Source organism: Leuciscus leuciscus (genome assembly GCF_965113295.1).
Source record: "Leuciscus leuciscus genome assembly, chromosome: 21".
In the NCBI taxonomy this organism is placed as follows: Eukaryota; Metazoa; Chordata; class Actinopteri; order Cypriniformes; family Leuciscidae; genus Leuciscus; species Leuciscus leuciscus.
In genome coordinates this window covers 26,103,435-26,125,728 of record NC_138745.1, presented here as the reverse complement: position 1 = coordinate 26,125,728, position 22,294 = coordinate 26,103,435, and the positions used below count along the sequence as shown (strand labels likewise).

At 38.6% G+C, this 22,294-nt stretch overlaps 1 protein-coding gene across 2 annotated transcripts in view; it reads left to right on the top strand.

The window, feature by feature from the left end:
- atrnl1b (attractin-like 1b) overlaps positions 1–20,313 on the top strand; it is a 101,925-nt gene extending 81,612 nt beyond the window's left edge. For both annotated transcript variants that reach the window (XM_082152926.1, XM_082152927.1), the window contains exons 27-29: positions 1,384–1,491; positions 13,717–13,831; positions 18,151–20,313. In XM_082152926.1, coding sequence (XP_082009052.1) covers positions 1,384–1,491; positions 13,717–13,831; positions 18,151–18,275 — 348 coding nt within the window. In that variant the 3' untranslated portion in view covers positions 18,276–20,313. The remainder of the gene's footprint in view (positions 1–1,383; positions 1,492–13,716; positions 13,832–18,150) is intronic.
- The last annotated feature ends 1,981 nt before the right edge of the window (positions 20,314–22,294 follow it).

The window sequence follows — 22,294 nt, the reverse complement described above, 5'->3', positions numbered from 1 at the left end:
CAATCATCCTCGTCCTTGGTACCCAAATCAGCCCACATTTAGATATTGATTGACTGCTGATGAGGACCACTCCATGTTTTTTTGTGTGCGTGTGTGTTGCCACTATTGATTATCCAGCGATGATAGAGGCAGCACCTGCATCTCTCTGAGAGAAGCTGATTTGGAGTGTTCACATAAGTAAAATGTCTTTCAAAGTTTGTCTCCAGGGCAAAAGCTTTCTCTCTAATTGTTTTCTACATACCTGCTGAAGTGTTGTTCATTATTCTTTGATGTTATTGTTGGTAATGAAAAGCAGTGAGAAATTTAAACAGGGATTTGAAGTCTTATTAGGATGCCTATTGAATGTTTCACTGATAAAGTATGTTAATTGTTCTCTGTGGAATTCTCTAATATGAAGGCAACTGGCATTGTACTGTGATTGAACACTATGTATTGCAGTGTATTGATCTTTTGTACCCGTGTCACCCGCAAATACTCATGAATGCTCACTCGCTTTCACTCAATGACATCTACACATTCTGATTACAGATGAGAAGTTGGTATTGATAAATATATTGATATCACCTTGAGAAGTACTTCTGACTTCGTGCCATCTCCTGTATGCACAAGCAAGGAAAATTGTGCACCATGTGCACATGATAGATAAACTATGTCCATCAAAGAGACAAAATAAGCAGTGTGCCATCGGTTATGGATGGGATTTTGTATGAAGGTTGTGAATCCTGCTTTTAGGGCAGCCAGCCAGTCAGTTGCATGGAGAAATTACAGGGAATGCATCATTAATTAAACTCCACCACTGGAATACTGATGCTCACGCAATCAATGGCAGCATAATTGCTTGTCATGCATGTTGTGGCAAGAGAAATTTCCTTCCAATCTTTGCAGACATTTGATTAGCCAGGTCCTCCAAACTTTTTTATATGGAACAAATGAATTATTCAACCACCTGTTTCTGTCTGTGCTGGAAAACAGCCAGTGTGCTGTCAATGGCCTCTCTCTCTTTCTCTCTATCTCTCTTTCTCTGCTTTATTCGGCTTTGCTCTTTCGCCTCTTGCATTTTGGTAATCTTTTTCCTTCTTATCTCAAACTCATCAGATTCCCTGCATACTGCCTCACACGTGTGTGTGTGTGTGTGTGTGTGTGTGTGTGTGTGTGTGTGTGTGTGTGTGTCAGTGTCCAGAGGTGCTTTTAGTTTTCCTCCTCAGTAAATACAAGTCATGTCACTTATGCGGTCAGTCACCACTTTTAGCCCTAAATCAAAGATTTTGACAAAGAAAACTGACAACCTAGATTTGTTTGAAACTACAGTTTATGTACAGATATTTACTAATGTATCATACTTTTCTTCCCTCTTTCTTTCATCTCTTCCTCTTCCTGCTACAGCAACTGATGAGAGAAAGGCAGCAGATGGCCAGTCGCCCTTTTGCATCGGTCGCGGTGACACTGGATGTTGGCGGAACTCAAGTAGAACTGCTTCAGGGTGGAATCGAGGTTAGTTTCACCTTTGAACTTGGTATCCACCCAGTTAGGTTTTAATCTACACACAAAATTGAAATGTACAGTTAGTGTACATGCAACAAAAATTCTCAATATATACATAATGACATACAATTCAGGTACATCGTTAATATTACAATGAGTTTTATGCATTTTTTTATTTAGACATTTAGTTCCATAAAAACTATTATTAATAAAATTATTGCATTCTTTTTGCAGTCCGTGACAAGCCACTAGGAAATATTTCAAATTCAAGCTACATTAGTGTTTTTAGGGTAGATTAATTGTAACTTAATATAATTTTGTGTACAACAGTGTGGGTAACATGCAAATTTGTACTTTTATTTTCGTTTTAAGGCATTTTAGAGCAAAATGTAAACACATAAATGTGGTTTACAGTCTAAATAAGTGCCAAGCAGAAACTGTTTGCCATTTGACAGCTCTAATTTAAGAGCATCGGGATTCATGGTTGTTACACAACAGACACGCACACAGACCTGTGAGCACAGATGTACCTGTCGTACAGCAGAGACGTTGAAAACGCACGTCCAGCAGCACTTGATGTGCCTCTCCAGAATCCATTAGTGTAGAGTGGAGTGGTGCTCAGTGAGCATTATGGGCTGTGGGAGGACAAGCCACAAATGAAGAGAGCAGAAAACAACATACTCGTCAAGTTGAACGCTCCTCCAGCTGAACGCTGTTCAAAATAGATCTTTTTAAACAAACTTCAGCTTCACTCTTATCAGCATATGGCTCTCATTTACGGGGACATCAGCCTTGTTAAAAGAGACACTTAAGTCCAGTGAAACTGCGTCCACAAGCCAGCTGTTGAGAGTAGAAGTTTTTGTGAACAGAAGTTGTTTTGATGGTTAACATTTTGGCTTCACGTTGTACAGTAACCGCATATGCAGTATTTTGTTTTTCTTATAGCATATTGTATGGTAAGAGAGTCTGCAACATGTCGTTCCTTTTCTAAAATGCTGTTGTTTCTCATCACTTTTTAAGTTCTGTCACCTTTGTAGTATAAGGAGAGATACCCTTTGATACCGGATTCCTGTTGTTCTCTTCTCAGCCTCTCGAAGGCTTAATTTCGACCACCGCAGTTGCCACTAACAGAGTCTCAAGAGACCCGTTATGAGCCGGCCCGCCACCTTTTAGAGCTGCCTGTTTCAACTTGTTCCCTCAAAGCTTTGATTGCAATAGCATTTCAAGTTTGTATTCAAAATTAGCCAGGGAATATTTTATTGAAACCAAATGAAACTCAAAACAAATGCTCAGTAGCATTCTCTGCAGTTTTGTCCACAGTGGCTTTTTGAGATTTTCTTCTACATGCCTCTCTACAAATGTTTCTGTAGCTTATGGGACAACTTAGTATGAATCCTTAAACATATATTTAGGTTTAGTGTTATAGCATATGTGTCCCCTCATGTTGTTCTACCCCAGCTCTCATCATGTGTTCAGTGATCAACATTGACACTTCTTGGAGTCTATTGAGGCAGATCCAGATGTTGGCCCCACTTTGCTAGGATCTGGCAGCAGCTGAAGGTGAAAGGAGGGAAATGAGAGCAATTCTGTTCTATAAAGGTTAATGAGACAGCATCTGGTGCTGTTGAATTGTTTAGCATAACCTGCTAATAAAAAAGAGGACAATCCAGACAGTTCAGCACAGTAATATGTGTCTGTAGCTATGCTTCTGTCTGTAGTTATCACAGATTAGCTCACCCAAAGACTAATGTTAATAGCAGGTTTAACCAAAGCCTGTTTGAGCCATTAACTGTGCAGTAGCTGTGAATTTTTGTTTTTAGTTTTTTTGCAGTATTATTGGTAGTTAAAGAGAGGCATGATAGGTAATTATGAGTGGAAAAATAGGGAATGGGATTAAAACATGGATTTGCACCCACATCTCCAGATTGAGTGCCACAGCTCAGTACTGTATGTCTGAAGCACATGTGCATACTACTAAGCCTCAGGTCAGACATCTAAAAGCCTTAAACCTTTTCGTTTCAAATCTTTTTTTTTCTTTTCTTTTTTTAACTATACAATGAAATTCAGTGGGGTCCAATGTTGTTTTGGACCCCTTTGACTTTAATTTTATGAGAAACCATTTTTCTTTTCTTTTTTTGATAGATTTTTTGCCATGTTATTTATAGGACAATTGAAGAAATGTTTGGAAATAATGGGTAGACAAAAAAAAACTAGCTTTACAAAAACTGTAAAAAACTAGCTGCGACAGCTGCTAGAATTTTACCAGAAAAAAATACGGTAGCAACATGCTAATTTGGAAGCATTTAACTTGCATTACAGTAAAAAAAAAAAAGTTAATTTTATTAACTGGTGTAATGTTAATATACTAACCTAATGAAGTATTAAAATTAGTTTTGTACCTTTATTAACTGGTGTAATATTAATATACTAACCTACTGAAGTACTAAAATTAGTTTTGTACCTTTATAATACACCGACAACCAACAAAAACAGGTTGTAATGAGAAAGCCACATGTAGAATCAAAGCTTAACACAAGTAGCTTTTTTCCATTTTTTTATTTTTATGCATACAAATACAGAACACCATGACACTTTTTATTTTTATGCATACAAATACAGAACACCATGACACACATGACACTAAAATAATGCAACATTAACTTAACAATAAATAAAGTCTACTAATATTCTATAATGTACAAAACTGAAGAAAAAAAACAAAAATGAAAGTTATTTCAATGAAAAAAAGTTTTTTTACTGTAAAATATAAGATGACTTGTTCTTTTTCACTTCCAAAAACTAAATGTAACAGTATTTTACAGTAAAATCACATTAAATGTCTCATTTATATTTATTACAGTTTTTCCTCCGTATTACAGTTAACCAATTAACAGATTTTCACGTAGCATTTTTAGTTAAGCTAATCAGATTTTTACAGTGCAATCTGGGAATGGAATGGGATGGCATGTTCGTTGTCCCACATGATATTTGATATATAATGACAGGAAATGCTGCTTTCTGTAATCTCTACAGGGTCAGTTTCTGTCTGCCACAGGTCGTGTTAAGACTGCTCTGTCTGTGCGTTAGGCTGGGATGGTCTGTGTTGGGCTCAACTGGACTGGAGGAAAAAATGTTGTGCGTCGAGGTCAGCAGAAGTGCATTATGAAGCCAATGTGAGGCCAGCCCATTTAAAATGGTGCAGATGACACAGATGCTGCTCCGCCACCATGGCCAGCGCACAACATATGGGCCCGTTAACAGTTGCAGAGTATGATGGATGGGGGCTGTCACCAGGCAACAAAGAGAGGCCATTTAAATTATACTGTGTATGTAGCCGTTCTTGTGTTTGAGAGTGCTCAATAGTGAGCTCTTATCTACAGACCAGTGCTCATGCTCCCTGTCACTGCAAATTCTCCGATTAGCCATGCAAATGAGATGCTTTGCCGTCTGTTAAAAGCTGGTGAAACGTATAGATGAAGAGGATTGTCGTCTTGCTTTATGACCTGGTTTCCAATGTATTTCCATTTCCATTCTCTGCTGCTTAATACTCACAGCAGCAGTTGCAGCTTATCAGCTTCATCTTCAGCAGCAGCGATATTATGATACATATTTTTAAATGCGTACAGAGATGAACACAACAGAGGAAATTAGAGATGGGTGGAATAAAGATACCAAAATAATGAAACGTGGTATCGAATGTGGTCATAAATAATACCAGATATTCACCAGTTGGTCACATTTAGAAGATACAAGGTGGAAAAACAGTGAATGAAATATTTACAGGATAAAGCAAGTAAACAGAAAGTGTCGGACATGTTGGCCAGACCTGAAGACAAGGCCCATAAAGTGTCTCAGTGTCTAATTAGAATGTGGCTCAGTGGCGCTGAGCTGTTTTCATCAGGTTAGTCGATGCATGCGAGTAGAATGGAGTTGGCCCTCAATTAGTTGTAAATCAGCAGGGCTGTATGAGAGACATCTGTTTGCTGGCTAGTTCATGTGTTTTATAGCCTTTCTTGTTTTCTCCTGAGACAAAATGGGCAAGTCTTTCATGTACATGACGTTTTCTGGATTTATCCATCGCATGATCCTTCAGAAAACATTATAATATGCTGATTTGGTGCTTGGTTATTATTATCAATGTTGAAAACTGTTGTGCTACTCAATATGTTTGTGGAAACTGTGAAGCATTATTTTCAGGATTCTTTGATGAATAGAAAGTTCAGAAGAACAGCATGTATTTAAAATGGAATTCTTTTGATCAAACCCACATTAGAAATTTATCAACATTGGAACTCAACATTATAAATGTCTTTACTGTCACTTTTGATCAATTTAATGTGTCCTTGCTGAATAAAATTATAAAAATGTTGTATTGACCTGAAACTTTATATTTATAATACTATGGTCTTACATACACTATAGTATAGTGACTAGAAAGGAAAATCCAATCACTGTTAAAAGTAAAAGCTCTTCCTCAAAAGCCCCAACATTTAAGGTAACATTCATGTCTGTAGTGCAAACTGTGTGAGTTATGGATTTATGAAAACCTCTTAAATCACCTACTCCAGTGCATCTTTGCAGCACGTGTGCTATAATGTAATCCGCTGTAATCTCGGTTTTCGTAAAAAAACAAACAAACTTCGCTTAGCTTGCTAGTTGGGGTCTAAACTCTATTGTCATTCATTAACTCTGTTATGGCAATGCTCCCTAAATGGCCTGCAATTGGATTACTCTAATCTGTATGGTGCAAGACTAATGTGAATGAGACGAATACCACTGAATCCAAAACCATAGAGAATGAGAGTAAGCATATGAAAATGGATTCGTCTGATCATTTGGAGTTGTTGGGAGGACTGAAGATCTTGTTAGGTGGTTTATACATTGAATACACAGAGAAACTCATTACAGATTAATGAGAATCTTTTAGGGTCATTTTGTTGTAGTTTTTTATACGATTAATGTTTTAAAGAAGTTTTATAGATAGAAATCTTACTCTTTTTTTTAATACAATTTTATACACAAAAGATTGAATAATAAAACAAGATTTTATTCTAAACTAAAACAAACAAAAAAATTTCCTGTGAGGAATTTTCAGTCAAATATATTAACTATTTATTTCCCCGCTATCATTATTTAATTTTTTTAAGTTGTCAGTCAGCGCCAGCATTTTTGATCATTCAAAAAAAAATAAAAAAATATATATATGAATACCTGAACATGCAATATATCAAAAGAAAGAACATAGCCTCTGCTTTAAAAAAAAAAAAAAAAAAAATATATATATATATATATATATATATATATATATAATTTTATTTTTTTTACAATTGAATTAGAATTTTTTACAAAAAGCTGAGAAAATCATGTTTTTGTCAAAGACTATGTCTGGATTGGATTCAGAACGATGATCAAAACATAGATTGAGAGTAGATCGCTTCCATCAACACCCCCAAAGCTTCACAGTCCTATACCTCTCCCTACGTTGACATTTTAATTGGTAACGTTAGGCAGTTTTGATTTACATGCGGTTTATTGTTTGATGATCACGTTATTTTGTGCAGCAATGCTTCAATCGTTTTTTTGTTTCTGCTGCTTCTTCGCCTGTGTTTTGATCCGGAGATTCTGTACTCTTTCAGAAGATGTGTAACAGTGAAAACATGGTGTGTGTCTCAATCAACTACTCCATAGCTTTCTAGGTCGTGAACCAGTAAATAGTGCACATGAATTTGGGCACTGGTAAGGAAGGACTCATGATCTAGTCACTACTAGTATTTATGAACAACAGCAGAACTGACATCTTTATTGTATTACTTTTTAATATTATTTAAAAATACATCATGATACATACTTTGCTTGTTACATATTTCAGCTGTAAACAAATTATGAATGTTAACTACATGAGTTGGCTCATGTGATTTATGTTTCGCTCTTCAGAACGTCCGTTAGGGGAACATAGTGAGCTTCGAGGCTCCATGGTTTTCACGGTGCATTGTGGGACTTTTTAGGGAGCAAACATTTCAATGCACTGAAAGCAAGCGTGCCGCTCAAGCCCTGAAAAGTGAAGCCAAAACATCTCGATCGCCCCCCGGTGACTGGTCCTAGTATAGGTCATAAGTCCCGCCTCCCCGTGTTATTCAACGGGACGTGAGACCAACTAAACGTTTAAATTACACTTCAAATATCTTTTTTCCAACGGTGGTTTCTTTCATTTGCTGTCGTTTTTATCATGCTGATGTAAGTTCAAGTGTCTGTTTCAAAAATAAGTTGGTTTCTAGTTAGTTACGTGATGCTATAAAAACGGTGGTGTAACATCATGATTGACAGCTGTGATTGACAGGTTCTCTGAGCGAAGCAGTCACTGATGCACCCACGGACATTTTTTTCGGGATCTTCGGAGGACAGAGGAGATTGTCTTTACTTTATTTTAACAAGCCTCTTGTCGTACTGCAATCAATTTTTTAAAAAGTGCACTCAGGTCTGGTTGCGCAGGTCTGGTCCCGAGATCGCTACTGCGCAGACTCGAGTTCCAAGATGTCAGCCCCATATCGGGACACTGGCGGCTTCAGTTCTCACCAATGGAAGAGAGCGAAGAGAGCGTCCATCTTTTTTTACAGTCTATGACTGAAAGGATTTTGCGATTGAGACAGCCTGAGCAGTGCCCTGACTACTGAACTAGGGAGCTGATTGAGACACACCCATGGATTTCCAGAAAATTCTGTCAATGGCTGGGAAGCGTTATGTCATAAATAATGGAAAATTAGGTCTATGGCAGGGAAAGGGTTAAAAGACCCCCCCCCCCCCCCCCAAAAAACACATTAAAATTAGTCATGAGTTACAAAGCTTTCTAACTTACATGACAGAGAAAAGCATCATTCTCAAAGTACTTTTGTGTGTAAGGAAGTAGTCACCCCTTTGAGCAAGAGTCTATTGTAATGTATGTTTGGGTGTGAAATTGAAATGGATCTTTATATAATGCATAACTACCAAGCTCAGACAATAGCTGTGGCCAGAAATGGATACTGAAGTGTGGTGATGAAAATGGAGACGTGTAATTAAGTGTGATATTTAGCATGAATTACTTGATTGGTGTGTTTTCCCAGAAATAATTAGGTTTGCTGTGTCATTCAAAAGCAAGAGGCATTTGTGTGCGATGGGCATATTTAAGAGTCTTGAGGCCGCTGTCAAACCATTAGCAGTTACTGTTTGTGCTGTCTGTCACATGATAAATAGGGTGCTCTGTGGTGGATTAGAGACTAGACCCTGATAGTCTGGCTAGCAGAACAAATACTTGTATTGACATCCATTCTTCATGGTTTCTCTTTGATCCATGGTGTGAACTCAGCATTTTCCTTAAGATACAAGTAGGTCTTTAGCAAGGGAAGGATATATCTTTACAGACTGATTTTGATAAAGAAATAGCATGCAGTGTGAGAGAAAATCAAGCGGAAAAACAGTGATATTCTGCACACGGAGGAATGAGGGAGCTAGAAGGGATGCTAGACACCCCTTGCCACCCCCTGTCACTCAGAAACAATGGCTTTGAACTTTTTAAGTGCAGCACAAGTGGCCTCTTTTCCTCTCAAAGAGACAGATATTGCTCTGATAACAGCCTCTGTCAGCCAGGCTTGATGGACATCACTTTCAGCGCAGGCTTAATTTGACCTTTCACAAGCCCCTCCATGCCTGTGCCACCAAATTTCATGAGTTCTCTCACAAAATGAGAGAGTGATGGGCTTGGGAATTCTTTCATTTTAGAACTGAACACATTTTCTATTATTTTATTAGCCAAGAGGAACATTTTGCACTTCATTCTTATTTGTTTTGTATAATAAATATTTAATACATTTCAGAAAATTACTATGCTACTATGAGACATTTGTTACACACTGCAGTGAGCTAGATCTATATTATGTATGGTAAAACATGGTACTTACTCGTGGTAAATCAAGAAAACGAGATTTAAACAATAAGACTAACTGTATTGAGCTATATAACAATGATTAGATTTCTGTTGATGAATGTATCCAAACAGTTGCTCACCTGTCTAATAAACACACTCAGGGCCCTATTTTAACGATCTAAGCACATGGTCTAAAGCGCAGGGCGCAAGTTCACTTAGGGTGTCCCCGAATCCACTTTTGTTATTTTAACGACGGGAAAAATTGTTGCGCGCCAGGCGCATGGTCTAAAAGTGTTGTCCCTATTCTAGTAATGGGTGTGTTTTGGGATTAACGTGCGTTAAACCAATCAGAGTCTCATCTCCCATTCTCTTTAAATGCTAGTTGCGCTCGCGCCATGGCAGATTCGCTATTTACATGACGGAATTTGATAGTGGAAAGACCAAAGCCGTCTCCAGAGCCGGATTCCACCATATCTTTATGTACACAATAATAATCTTTTACATTGTAATCCTTTTAATTTTAATATTTGGCATGTTTGTGTGCTGCTGTGCGTCCCTGTGTGTTTAATAAGCAGAATGTACGCGCTTTGTGGACCCGCCAGCAATGCGCCAGAACACACCTCGTTTTCAGACCAGCACGCCCATGGGCGCACAAATGGACCCAAATGCATTTGCTATTTAACCCTCTGAGGTCTGAGCTGTTTTCTGGGCGCTGGAGGTGTTCTGACATGCTCTGACATTTGTGGTTTTTTCTGTTACTAGTGATATTTTCATGGCTAAAGTCTAATTACACTGTATTCAGCACAAACTCTGCTACAATAATATATCAGCAGCATGTATGTAAAAGTTTGTAGTTTTGAGATAATGACATTTATGCGTGGTTTGTGAAAATACAAAAAAAAATTCTTACTGAAATAAGGCCATGAAACCCATACTGATTATTTCTTCACAAGACTTTTGAAAATTGTATGACATAGCCTAGAATATTTGCTCCAAAACTATGTGAAAATCACCCTGACTGCTCATTCAGATAAGACAATATATTGATTTAAAATTTCTAAGACGTGTTTTGTGTGACAAAGCCATATGCAAAGAGGCGTGATCATCTCATGAATATGTAAGGCTTTAACACCTGAGAAAGACAAAGACACTCCCCTAACTGCCCTATTAGGAGCGATCAGGCCCTGTCATTCAGAGCAACCTTGCACAAAGAATGAGGAGATTTAAAAAAGAATGGCTTTTAGATTGTTTGGATTTATTTACAACACAACACAATCCAAAAATACAAATGACAAAAGAGCACATTGAAAACAATGATCCAAAGACAGAGACCTTTGTGCCATTCCTAAAAACATTGTACATACCTTTAATTTCCAAGGTGTTTGATTTTCACTTTACCATGTTCATGTACAGAGACTCATGTGAATGTTGAAGTCAGCAGGACTCAGTTGCATCTGGTCCCTGAAAGAAAAAAAAAAAGAAAAAACTGTGAACATACTGATATCAAGAGAAACTATAGGGCTGCACGATTTTGGGAATAGATTTTAGATTTTTCTGGTTAAAATTTCTTTTTAAAATTCACAGAATACACACACACACACACGTTTCCAACAATATATAATGAACACCAGGTTTGTTGTGCCTTGTAGGCATAGGCTATGCAGTGCTGCATAAAATAATAATAACAATAAATTAAATCTTCCAAAAGATTTCAAGAACAACTACGCTAGAGAAAAATATATTGATTATCATATGTTACTTAAATGTTTCCATTCGTTATGATGATATGAAATGAGATAATAGTAAAAACATAAAGCCTAATGTTTGGTGCATTTTTTTCCTTTCAAACGCAATCGCGCTCCAAAATATGATACATTCAAACCCACAGCGCGCTCCAAAATATGATACTCAAACCCACAGCGCGCTCCAAAATATGATACTCAAACCCACAGCGCGCTCCAAAATATGATACATTCAAACGCACAGCGCGCTCCAAAATATGATACTCAAACCCACAGCGCGCTCCAAAATGATACATTCAAACGCCATCGCGCTCCAAAATATTAAACATTATGGTTATACACATCTATGTTTGAGCAGATATCCACAAACAGTATTTAACAGGAAACACGGGTCTAAATAGTATAATATTCACCATATATCTAGCAACAGTTCAACTGCAATGTGAAGTTTATGCAACAATAGGCTACCATAAACTAATAAGTAAGAATTTCTTACCTTACATCTTTCTTGTCTTCAAATCGCGTTCTTCTTCTTCTGAGGTAAATCCAATATAAGCTCAGACGTGTCTTCCAAACTCGACGAAAAGCAGAGACTTGTGAAGTTTTTTGGTGTTTTGTGTTTGAGGTAACGAGGGCGTTCGCGTCCCATGTGGAGATTTGCATGTGAATCTCTTTTGCGCGAGTGGGCGTGTCGAATTAAAAAGTAATTAGCAAGCGTTTGAGAAGCTGGACATCCTGTTGGTTTTATACAAATTACTTCAACAGAGAATATTTGTTTTCAGTTTGAATCCGATCATTTAAAAGTACACACTTAAATGTGTATAAAGGTGTATGGCTCATAAATGTGTGAGAAGTATTCGCTGAGTTTTGTTTCAGTTTATAGACGTGCTCAAGAGGGGCAGAACGCACACCCTGTTTATTTTCTTTATTTTACAAAAGCACAATGTTTTGATTTGATTGTAAGTGGACACATACAAAAGTAGAAATATCACAGATTATTTTTTTATATTTCTTTTTTCTGTATAACCATAAATGACGGAGTAATTTAAGTTTATGTTGCTGCTATGTGAAAAAAATCCAGCAAAACGCGTCGGCGCGTTTCTCGACCTCAGAGGGTTAAACAACGTGGCGCAGGACGTGAAAAAGATAACTGCGTCAGGCTGAAACTAGCAAAAAACACTTGCGTCGCGCTTGGCGCTGCATTGCGCCGGGTGTAAGATAGGGCCCAATATATTAAAGCATCTTTGATGTTTCCATGGTTTCTACAGAATAAAACCGGAAAACGAGGGTAACGCGGGTATGATGTCATTGAAAGGTGAGGCCCGGACACGAACCGTTTCCTGGTTAAAATTGCTTATTTCTCTGGATTTAAACATTCTTGCAAACAGTCAACAAAATATATAACCTTGTTCTAGTGGTTTTGGGATATTTTAATCCAAAAATCTTTCATATTTTGCCTTTAAACTGGAAAATAGATAGGCAGATCTGGATGGTCTGTTTGATTGTGTGATATGGCGCAATAGGACACAAAAAAAACATTTTAATGATCTGCAGATCAATCCAAAGCCACATAGAGCTCATTTAAATGTCTGCTGTAGGCTTCAATAATTGTCATAATTATATTGTGGTGAGAAAGAGCCAGGTTTGTATTAAACATTCCTGCTTTAGAGAAAGGTACCTTAGGGTAACTTTGTTGGTTTGACGTCTGGCGTTTAATTCCGATTATAGGCTCCATGAGGACCGTTCTTGGCAGAAAATATTAGTTGGCGTCTGTTCCCTTTTTGTGCCTTTCAATTTTTTTTACACACATTTTGGCAACTGGGGTAAGATATTAAAGCGTCATTTTGTGGAGAGCCATTGGCTGCCAAAGTCTGTGATCTTGCAGCACGCTCTTGGAAGAGCTCTTGAAGAGGCACTCTCTTTAAATGGTGAATAAAGCCACTCTATAGCTGAGTCAGTTTGTGTTGTAGGGCCAGAGATGAGAGTGTATTAATGAGCTAAGGGAATCTTAAAAGACAATACCCCATACACAAAACATTTCTATTCAATGACAGAGACATTTATGACTCCCTTTGTCATTAAAATGCATAAAACAATCAACAAGTCCTTTTAGAAAAGCATTCATATGCATGTGAGTGGACCAATCCTCTGCATTTTAGCTGAATAATCTGTAATGTGAGATACAAGATGACATTTTAAAATCACTGTGATTGCCTGTGGCTTCTTTCCTCCTCATTCCACTATGCTGCATCAGAGACCCGCTGATGCATACTTCTATCCAGAGCAGCGTTTATAGGAACAGAGAGCGGGTGCTACAACATGACCTGAGTTGGTAGTCGACAACCTCAAATGTCACATTTTCTCTGCGTGTGCGTGCATGATGTGAACTTTGAAAGTGGCTTGCTTTTGAGTTTCTGGGTAGGTGATTTTGTTACTGAGATGATCACGATGTGAATTTTCCTTTTCTTTTGACGTGCGAGAGACATCCTACAATGTCATCTCACACAGAGCACTGTGACATTTGTGACTGATGGTGATGTGTTGAGGAGGCTGCTTGTTATAGATGACACATTTCCTCTGATCTCTCCACAGGGACCGCCCAAGCCAGTGGCCGTGGAACCCTGTTCTGGGGGTAAAGCAGCAGTGCTCACGGTGCTCTTGTGTCTCCCACGAGGAGCATCTGGTGTTCCTCCACCCGGCCAGTCAGGTCAGTATTTTAGAAACCTGTCTTAAAAAGTGTCCCCACTTTACATGTACTTGTTTTGCATGTAGCCTTCCTGAAGCTCACACTGCAGAGAATGGTGCTAGCAACCCCAAGGTAATGGGTTCGATTTTTAGAGAATGCATTCATTTATCAGCTGTATAGCTTTAATTCAATGTAATTCACCATTTTGTGAATGCTACAGATAAATTTAAGCATCACAATATTATAATGTACATTATGAAAATAGAATATTTTGAGATTTGCTAAAGATTACATTTAACTGCGGTATTACATTATTAGTGTTTTAGAAGATTTAGATAACTTTTAAGTTAGCAATACAGCCAATGTAGTCTAAATGTAAAAATTAAGGAATTTAACATGCTCAAATATGTCTATACTGATACAGTATATTATATACTGATAAAAGAAACAAAAACAAAACAAAAACCACCTCTAATATCTGCAGAAAACTGATATCATATGCATTGTAAATCCCTAATGTTCATGCATGTTCTTTGGCACTTGTATTATCCTCTTGGTAATTTTATCGCTAGCATAAAATTTGACTGAAATTTAAAACTCTGACATGGTTCAGGCAGCTTTTCCGTTAATGTGTTACACCGAATTATCATGCCCACTGCGCGCTTATGTTGCAGTCTGGTTCATTCCCCATGTGAGAATTAATTTCATGCAGGAAGTCAGAGAACTTCTCCAGTGTTCCCCTGGTGGTCTGATGTAAGTTTGTCTGTGACTGCCGGTCATATCCTCTTACACCACTATGGCTAACCCCAGTCTGAATGTCTCCTGTCTATAGCCGGAATAAAACAGATCTACCAGTCTGTTACAGCTTATTGGACTAAGAAAATCGAGTAGGCATTGTACCTCTCAGTGTCCTTGACTTTGGGACAAAGGATTGTCATGTTCCTGTGAACACCAAACGTGGCCTCTACAAATGTAAAACAAAAAATAATCAATACAATAATGATGTTGTCCAGTTTCTGTCTTTTTTCCACATCTTTGTCATTCACCTTCAACTGGCAGCACCTTTTCTGAGAGCTCATACTGACGTATAACACGCGCACATATTTAGACGCCAGTGCTTTAAAAGCCATGTCAGCTTGAGGTCTGTCTCATAGACCTCTGTCTGGCTTTAAGAGCAATAGAGTGATTCGTTTGTGTTGAGAAAAAAACCTTTTACCCTTTCCCCTTCTCAGCAGGCCTGTCAGTCAACATGCTGTTTTATGGGACCTTGTCCCTTTAAGCTTGACTTTCTCCCCAGGAACATGACTGATCTGGAGAAAAAACAAACAAAAAAACTTTTGTTTCAGTAAAGCTTCTCTAATAGCTCATCTTGTTTGACAAGCACAAACAGAGGCAACAAATAACTGCATAAAAACAACAAAATGTTTTGGGTGATATCTGAAGGAAGTTGAATCTGTCGTGTAATTTCATGGCACTGAAAACCAAGAGTGGCTGCTTGCTGGGCTGTTGAAGTTTGTCACACACACTTTTGGAAAGGGTTACATCAGATAGAGGGAAATGAAAGGAGAGAAACATTTTTGAGACTGTTCTGAATCAAAAAAGAATATTTTTGGAGAGAAGCACAGGAGCTTTGCGCACAGATGTCTCTTTGTCGTCAAAGAGCTTTGTTTTATTTCGTCTTTTTGGAAGTTCCACAGCAGGGTGGATGTGTAGGTGTTAGTCTGCTAGGATAAAGCGGTGCATCACCTTCACAGAGCAGACCAATCTGTGTTTGACTGATGTAGGAGTTTGGAGCAGAGAAGGCTGCTTTTGTCAGCTGTCACCCTGCTCTGTCTGCATGTCTACCTGGTGTGATGTGAGCATGATCCTGAAAACATGGTGCCTTTTTTCTCTAAAACAGCCTCCCACTCAACCTAGCTCTTGGACATGATAATGAACTCAGCAAGCAGACAGATGCTGATCGGTTTTAACCATATTGATTATTTTCACAGATACTATGAGATTTCCTTGATGCTGGCAATTTTAATTATTATTAGAAAGCATGATATATTTAAAGGGATAGTTCACTTTGAAATTAATTTTTGGTATGTTTTAGCTTACCTCAAGGGCATCCAAGATGAAGGTGTCTTTTTTTCCGCAGTAGTTTCAATTTTGATATTTTTAGGTCAAACCGTTCTTGTCTGTCAGTCATATAATGCAGGTCTATGGTCACGGTCTCAAAGAGCATGCACAGAGTCCAAATTAAAACAATTCCCCGTCGTCCAAATTAAACAATTCCCCCATCGTAAGTACACATTGATAGCCTAAGACACGAAACGAGCGGTTTGTGTGAGAAAACGAACAGTATTTATATCGTTTTTACCACTTATACACAGCCATGTCGAAGTGATCTGATCTGACGTGTACGCAGACTGGTGCATAGATATATACACTAGATGTCGCCTTGTCTACGGCAGTTCATTGGAACGAATGTCTTTAAGGCGACATCTAGTGTATATATCTATGCACCAGTCTGCGTACACGTCAGATCAGATCACTTCGACATGGCTGTGTATAAGACGTAAAAACGATATAAATACTGTTCGTTTTCTCACACAAACCGCTCGTTTCGTGTCTTAGGCCATCAATGTGTACTTACGATGGGGAATTGTTTAATTTGGACGACGGGGAATTGTTTAATTTGGACGACGGGGAATTGTTTTAATTTGGACTCTGTGCATGTTCTTTGAGACCGTGACCATAGACCTGCATTATATGACTGACAGACAAGAACGGTTTGACCTAAAAATATCAAAATTGAAACTACTGCGGAAAAAAAGACATCTACATCTTGGATGCCCTTGAGGTAAGTTAATTTCAAAGTGAACTATCCCTTTAAGTAAAATATATTTAAAATCTATATTATCTATATATATAATATTGAACGTCTTGTTTGTTTCACACCTGGCTAACAAAATCAACTGAATTTTTGTTGATTAATGTGATCATATAAGACCTTCTATTTTCAGTGGGAAAACATACATGTCCGGCCTTTTATAATATGGAATTTTCTTTTTTCTATGTGATGTAATGACAAAATGTGGATGCGTGCCTGTAGTCCAGTATTGTATTTCATTTCATTCCATTTCCAAACCAGGTTTTTAAGATTACCCAGTAAGCATGGCTGATGATTAAATGTGGGCGGTCATTACTTAATGTTCTTAAAGATATATGTACATGTTTTTTGTTTTTTTAAGTTTCAGATTCCCCTGTAAGCACTGTTGATGAGTGAGTGTGATCATTTCTTAATGTTTTGGTTTTTAACATCTTAAATACAAACATTTCTGAACAAGCCATTTTTGCAGCTCAGCTTCAGTACAGTTAAATGCTTTATTTTTCATTGTAGATTATATTTTTGAGTTAGAAAAGTTAGAAAACTTTGATCCCCAAATCCTCATGATCTGACCAAGTTAAAAAATTATAATAATCTAGCATCAAACACTGCTGACCCACCATTACTGGCTCATGTCCAGTCCTTTTTTAACTGAATGATAAGTAGTAAGTTCATGCATATCCAGCTCTTAAAGCACTACAGTAGTAGGCATACACTGCACTCTTCAATCCCAAGGACTGTTCTGGTGACAGACATGTAGTTTTCACATTCCTCCCTGCAGGCCAGGTGTTATGGGTAATAAATCGATGTAGGGCAGTGTGTAACTGTCTGAGGCTCAGGTTGTTCTTGGATGTAAATCGTCTTCGCCTGAACGCTTGAAGCTCCGGCTTTTCACCAATGTGCTGAATTCAATTCCTTTTGCCCTGGCCTGTCTGAAGTAATGAATTGTTCCCCTCCGATAATTGTATTGCTTCAATAGCAGGGAGGGAGCAGTGCCAGACTAGCACAGAAGTGGCCGTTGTGTTTGTAGGATGATTTGTGAGATGCTGCTTTGAAAAATGGCTTTGGGGTTGCAGCCATGGTTTTGACCACAGCAGTCCGTGACGGAATCTTGGCACAAAACGTAAGGTGCTGGGAGTCTGGTTCACTTCAAACCCCCATCCTAGAATGAGAGAAAAGTGGTCACAGAATATGTGAAACGGATGCTTCTTGAAACCGACGACCTTGACATTGAACAAGGAGTGGCTTCTGAGTCTTCCGAGGAAGACGAGAAATTTTTCTTTATGCATGAACAGTCAGGAGCTGATATTTGTTCTTTTGAAAGAGATAGCTTCAAGTTACCATTGTCCCTTTTTTAAATAACATTGCTTTGACATGTAAATGAATCGTTTTTGCTTTTGAAACCTTTCGGTGAGTATGTGCTTCTCCTCTCTAACCCTCGGCTTGCTTTGTTGTGTGTTGTCTGCAGGTATAGCCATCGCCAGCGCTCTTATCGACACGTCCCAGCAGAAGCCCATGGACTTCAAAGAGAAAAGCCAAGGCTTAAAGAACCGCAAAGCTCTGCCTCCCGCTCACCAGGGCACCTGTGTTTGAATCGTCTGCGGCCTCGGTGGGCTGTCCTTTACCAGAGCGACCTCCTCTCTTGTGCTGCTTCAGGCAGACGGTGGCCTAGAGCGGCCCCATGTGAGGGGATTATTTAGGTGACAGAGCGCCCTCAATTTCCACTCCACATACACTTCATCTCTCCGCGTCAATTGAACATCGTAAATAGATCTCGTCCGTCTCGAATGACCTTGCCATCACCACCTGCTCGAACTCAAGCATCACTTTACCAGTTCGACTCCATCCGAATCCAATCAGCAGGTGGCTTCTTGATTCACCCGACTCTGGGTGCCATTGAGCCCTTTCCCTTACAGTCATTTCGGTCTTCTCAAGGCCTTCTGAATGTTGAGGGCCTCTCCAATAGTCTCCCATCTGCTTCACACCAAGCACAGATGTGCCTCTAGCATGGTTTGTACATTTGGACCAGAGTGTCTTGCTAAGTCAGAAGCAGCGTTCTAGTAGTCTAGGGACGGTCGCCGAATTCGTGTACGGGTTGAACAGTTCACCTATTTGTATGCTCACAAACTAGACTTGCGTTTTTGCTCAATTTTTAGCTATTTTGACTTTTTTTTATTTTTTTTTTAAGAGATGGACAATAGAAATGTTTGCCATGGCGTGGAAGCTATCTGTTGTGTAAGCTAATGACGTTCTGCTGCTGGTAGCCTCATGCTTGGTAAACTCATGTTAGGAATGGATCAAATCCATCTTTAGATAGATAGATAGGTTTCACACATTTCATACTTATGCTCTTCTTGTGAAGACTTTGCATGGACCATTCACACTATGCTTGAAAACTTTAAACAGTTTGTGGGTTGTGTGTCACATGAAGCGCGTCTTCGTGTCTTGAAATATTGCTGACCGTTAGCTGCAGTGTAACGCTCCATAATATAGAGGAGGCAGCTGGTTTGGGAGAAACCAAGTGTCATTTGTAAATCACAGAGAGAAGTCGGCCTTTAGGTGAGGGATGAAATCATGCCTCGCTGACCTAACAAACCGGGAGAATTTACGCCAGAAGGCCGCATTGCAACGGGTGTATAGTATTGTTAAGGAAATGCTAGGGAACCCTAGAAAAGACGATTATCTTCTTTATTTTTATTGTCGTTTTGCAACGGTACAGGTTTAAATGAGCAGTGACTCATTACTTTGCAGTAACGCTTCATCTCTTTATAATGAACTTTTGTATACTTAAGTTTCACATATTGTGAATGTCAACCGAGGGAGAAAATTTTGAGACCAGCACGTGAGATTGGATTTAGACTGTTCATACACTCAAGTACTGTGTCCTCAAACAACGGGCTTTCTCAACAACTGCGATCTTCTGAATCTGATTAACCCACCCCTAGGACTGAGTCTGAGCCCTCCGTGGGTAAAACAGGTGTGTTTTCCTCTCTGTGGCAACAGCAAAAAGTGTACAGCAACCTACTCATCACTTGTTTGCTTTAGATGGACTTGAATATGTGAATCTAATGTGAATTGCTCTTTTTCTCTTCATGTAGCTACAGTACTTCAATGTTTTTGTTTGTATTTTTTGCCGGTTTTAATAAAGGATATTAAAGGTCAATAGGTATTTTAGGGCCACCCGCTGTACATGACGGTGATGAGAAATAATCATGTCTTTTACAATGTTTGTGGAAAAAAGAAATGTTGAATTGTTTTTGTAACTAATTGATTCCTGTGTAATACCTCTGTGATTTGATTCTTTGGTCACACATGTAACTAACTCGATTCATATCAGTGTCTGTTTTTAGGGCTAGATTTAAACTGAAGCTGCTCATTTAGATTATTCTGGGCATTTTTGAACTTTTCAGGTCATGATGTGTTTAGGAATTTAGTTTCAGAGCTATTTTTTATCTTGAAGTGAGTAAGAGATTGTCACGCAGGAATTCTACAGACTGATTACACAGGAATCATCTCACTGTAACTGAGAAGAAGAAAAAAAAAACAGATTCATACATCCCTCAGTGCATATCATTAATCCTCATTGTATTTTAAAGATGAATGGAAAAATAAAACACTTGAATATTCAGAAGTCCATGGATCATTCCAGCGCCTATGAATATGAAAAGCTCATTTCACAGCTTTCACAAAATCAATCATTCGGTGGCTCTCGCAAGGGGCTCATTGCTGTTAGCAAGTACTCCAATGTTAATGTGCCTGTCGGCACAAAATACGTACAAAAAATGGATACATTTATTACTGCATGTCCTTCAGGTGTATAACTAGTTAGTCTATCTATTGGATTAATCAGTAAAATAAATAACGTGTAGATATATTATGTCCTCCAAAACACTTGAATTAAGTATTCTCCTTTCTGATCACCAAGGCATCACCAAGACAATGTAATGTATTGAAGAACCATTTTATTTCCATTTCAGAGAAGTCCCTATTACTCTCAGAACTGCTGAGGCAAGAAAACATGCTTATGAATGGTTTACCTATCCTGAAACATAGCCAACTGTTTTTCAGAGGCTGATCTGATTTGAGCCTGTTATCCCTGACATGAAAGCAAATATCTCTGTTCTGTAATATGGTTATAGTGGCCCATTATTTTACCACAGTCAAGGGGTGTTAGGCAACGATGTGGAGTGGATTGCCTAAAAGCTAATGTTTTGAGTGCTTTTGCTTTTATACAGTGGCAGTGGCAGTAGCAGTAATATGTCAAAGACACCTATGTTCAATTGATACAGTTCATCCACAAAGTAGTTTATTAAACTAACTGTACGTTATTTGTTATTGACGAGCGACATAACGATCAAAGAGATCGGTCAAAATAAAATTATGAAATTACAGCTTCGCTAAGATCCACGATATAGTTGCAGCAATGTTCTGTTATTTTAAGGACTATTTACTTAAATGCTTATTAATATAACATTTTGATTTAAAAATCATTTTAATATTTATATATTAAAGAGAGATTCATTGTGTCGTTTATCATTGGGCTTTTGCCACCAAGTATTAGCCCCCAATTTTTTCCACTGTTAATGGGATCCTTTTTCTGTGGCTTTACTGATGAAGCACAACCCCTTGAGACGTATTGCTTCATATTGCAACGGCCTGAAATGTACTTCATCCAATTAGGTTTTTTTAATACTACATTTTCTAACCCAAATTAGGGTTGATGCATGATGTGCAATGAATATTATAGATCCCTGAAGGTTGTACTGTTTCATATACATGCACCCCTCTATCCGTCCACCTCACTGACAGTCACCAGACCCGGCTAGTCGCTCAGTCTGCTCAGGTATAGATGCACAGCACAGCCTGACATAGACGGAATGAGCTGTCACAGCTGACTAATGCCCATAAAGACACTCAGGAGAGACTAATGGATAACTCACTGCAGACCTGCATGTGTATGTGTGTTTTTCCTGGAGACAACCGTAACATCATTCCATGCATCAAAGGCAGTGATGGATAAGCCCGGCTTGTTTTTGCATTTTCCATGTCAAAGAGTTCCTCACTGTCTTCTGGAAACCAATTCAATACCGAGGCTATACGCGTTAGTCTCTGGTCAGCGCTGTTTGAACTCGTGATAACATTTAAATTTGTGATTGGCTGCAATCAACGTCAAAGTGATGACTGCATGGAGACTGTTAAAAGAAATGTAAAATCACCAAACGATCAATTTTCCTCCTCCCTCCGCCTGTTTTTCACCTGATCCCCTCCTTTAATGTGCGTTTGAGACGTGCCATTTCCGTATGGATGAATCTGTCAATATCAGTCGTATAAGTTGTGGAGTGTGTATCCGGTGAGGTCGTATATCTCTGGGTGTGTCAGAGGATGAGTGCTATGAGAGATGCCTCGTGCCTTTATTGCTTTTAGTTGGCAGGAAATGCCCAGTGTAAATCAAGGTGTCTGGCACTAACATTAAGAGATATTAATGAGAGTGTGGCCTGTTGGTAATACAGGAGGTGGGAGAGAGAATGAGCGATGGTTATGGATAAATCAGTCATCCGTATGACGTCTGTAACACCGAGATCTGCAAGGAGGAGGATGAGTTTTACTCACAC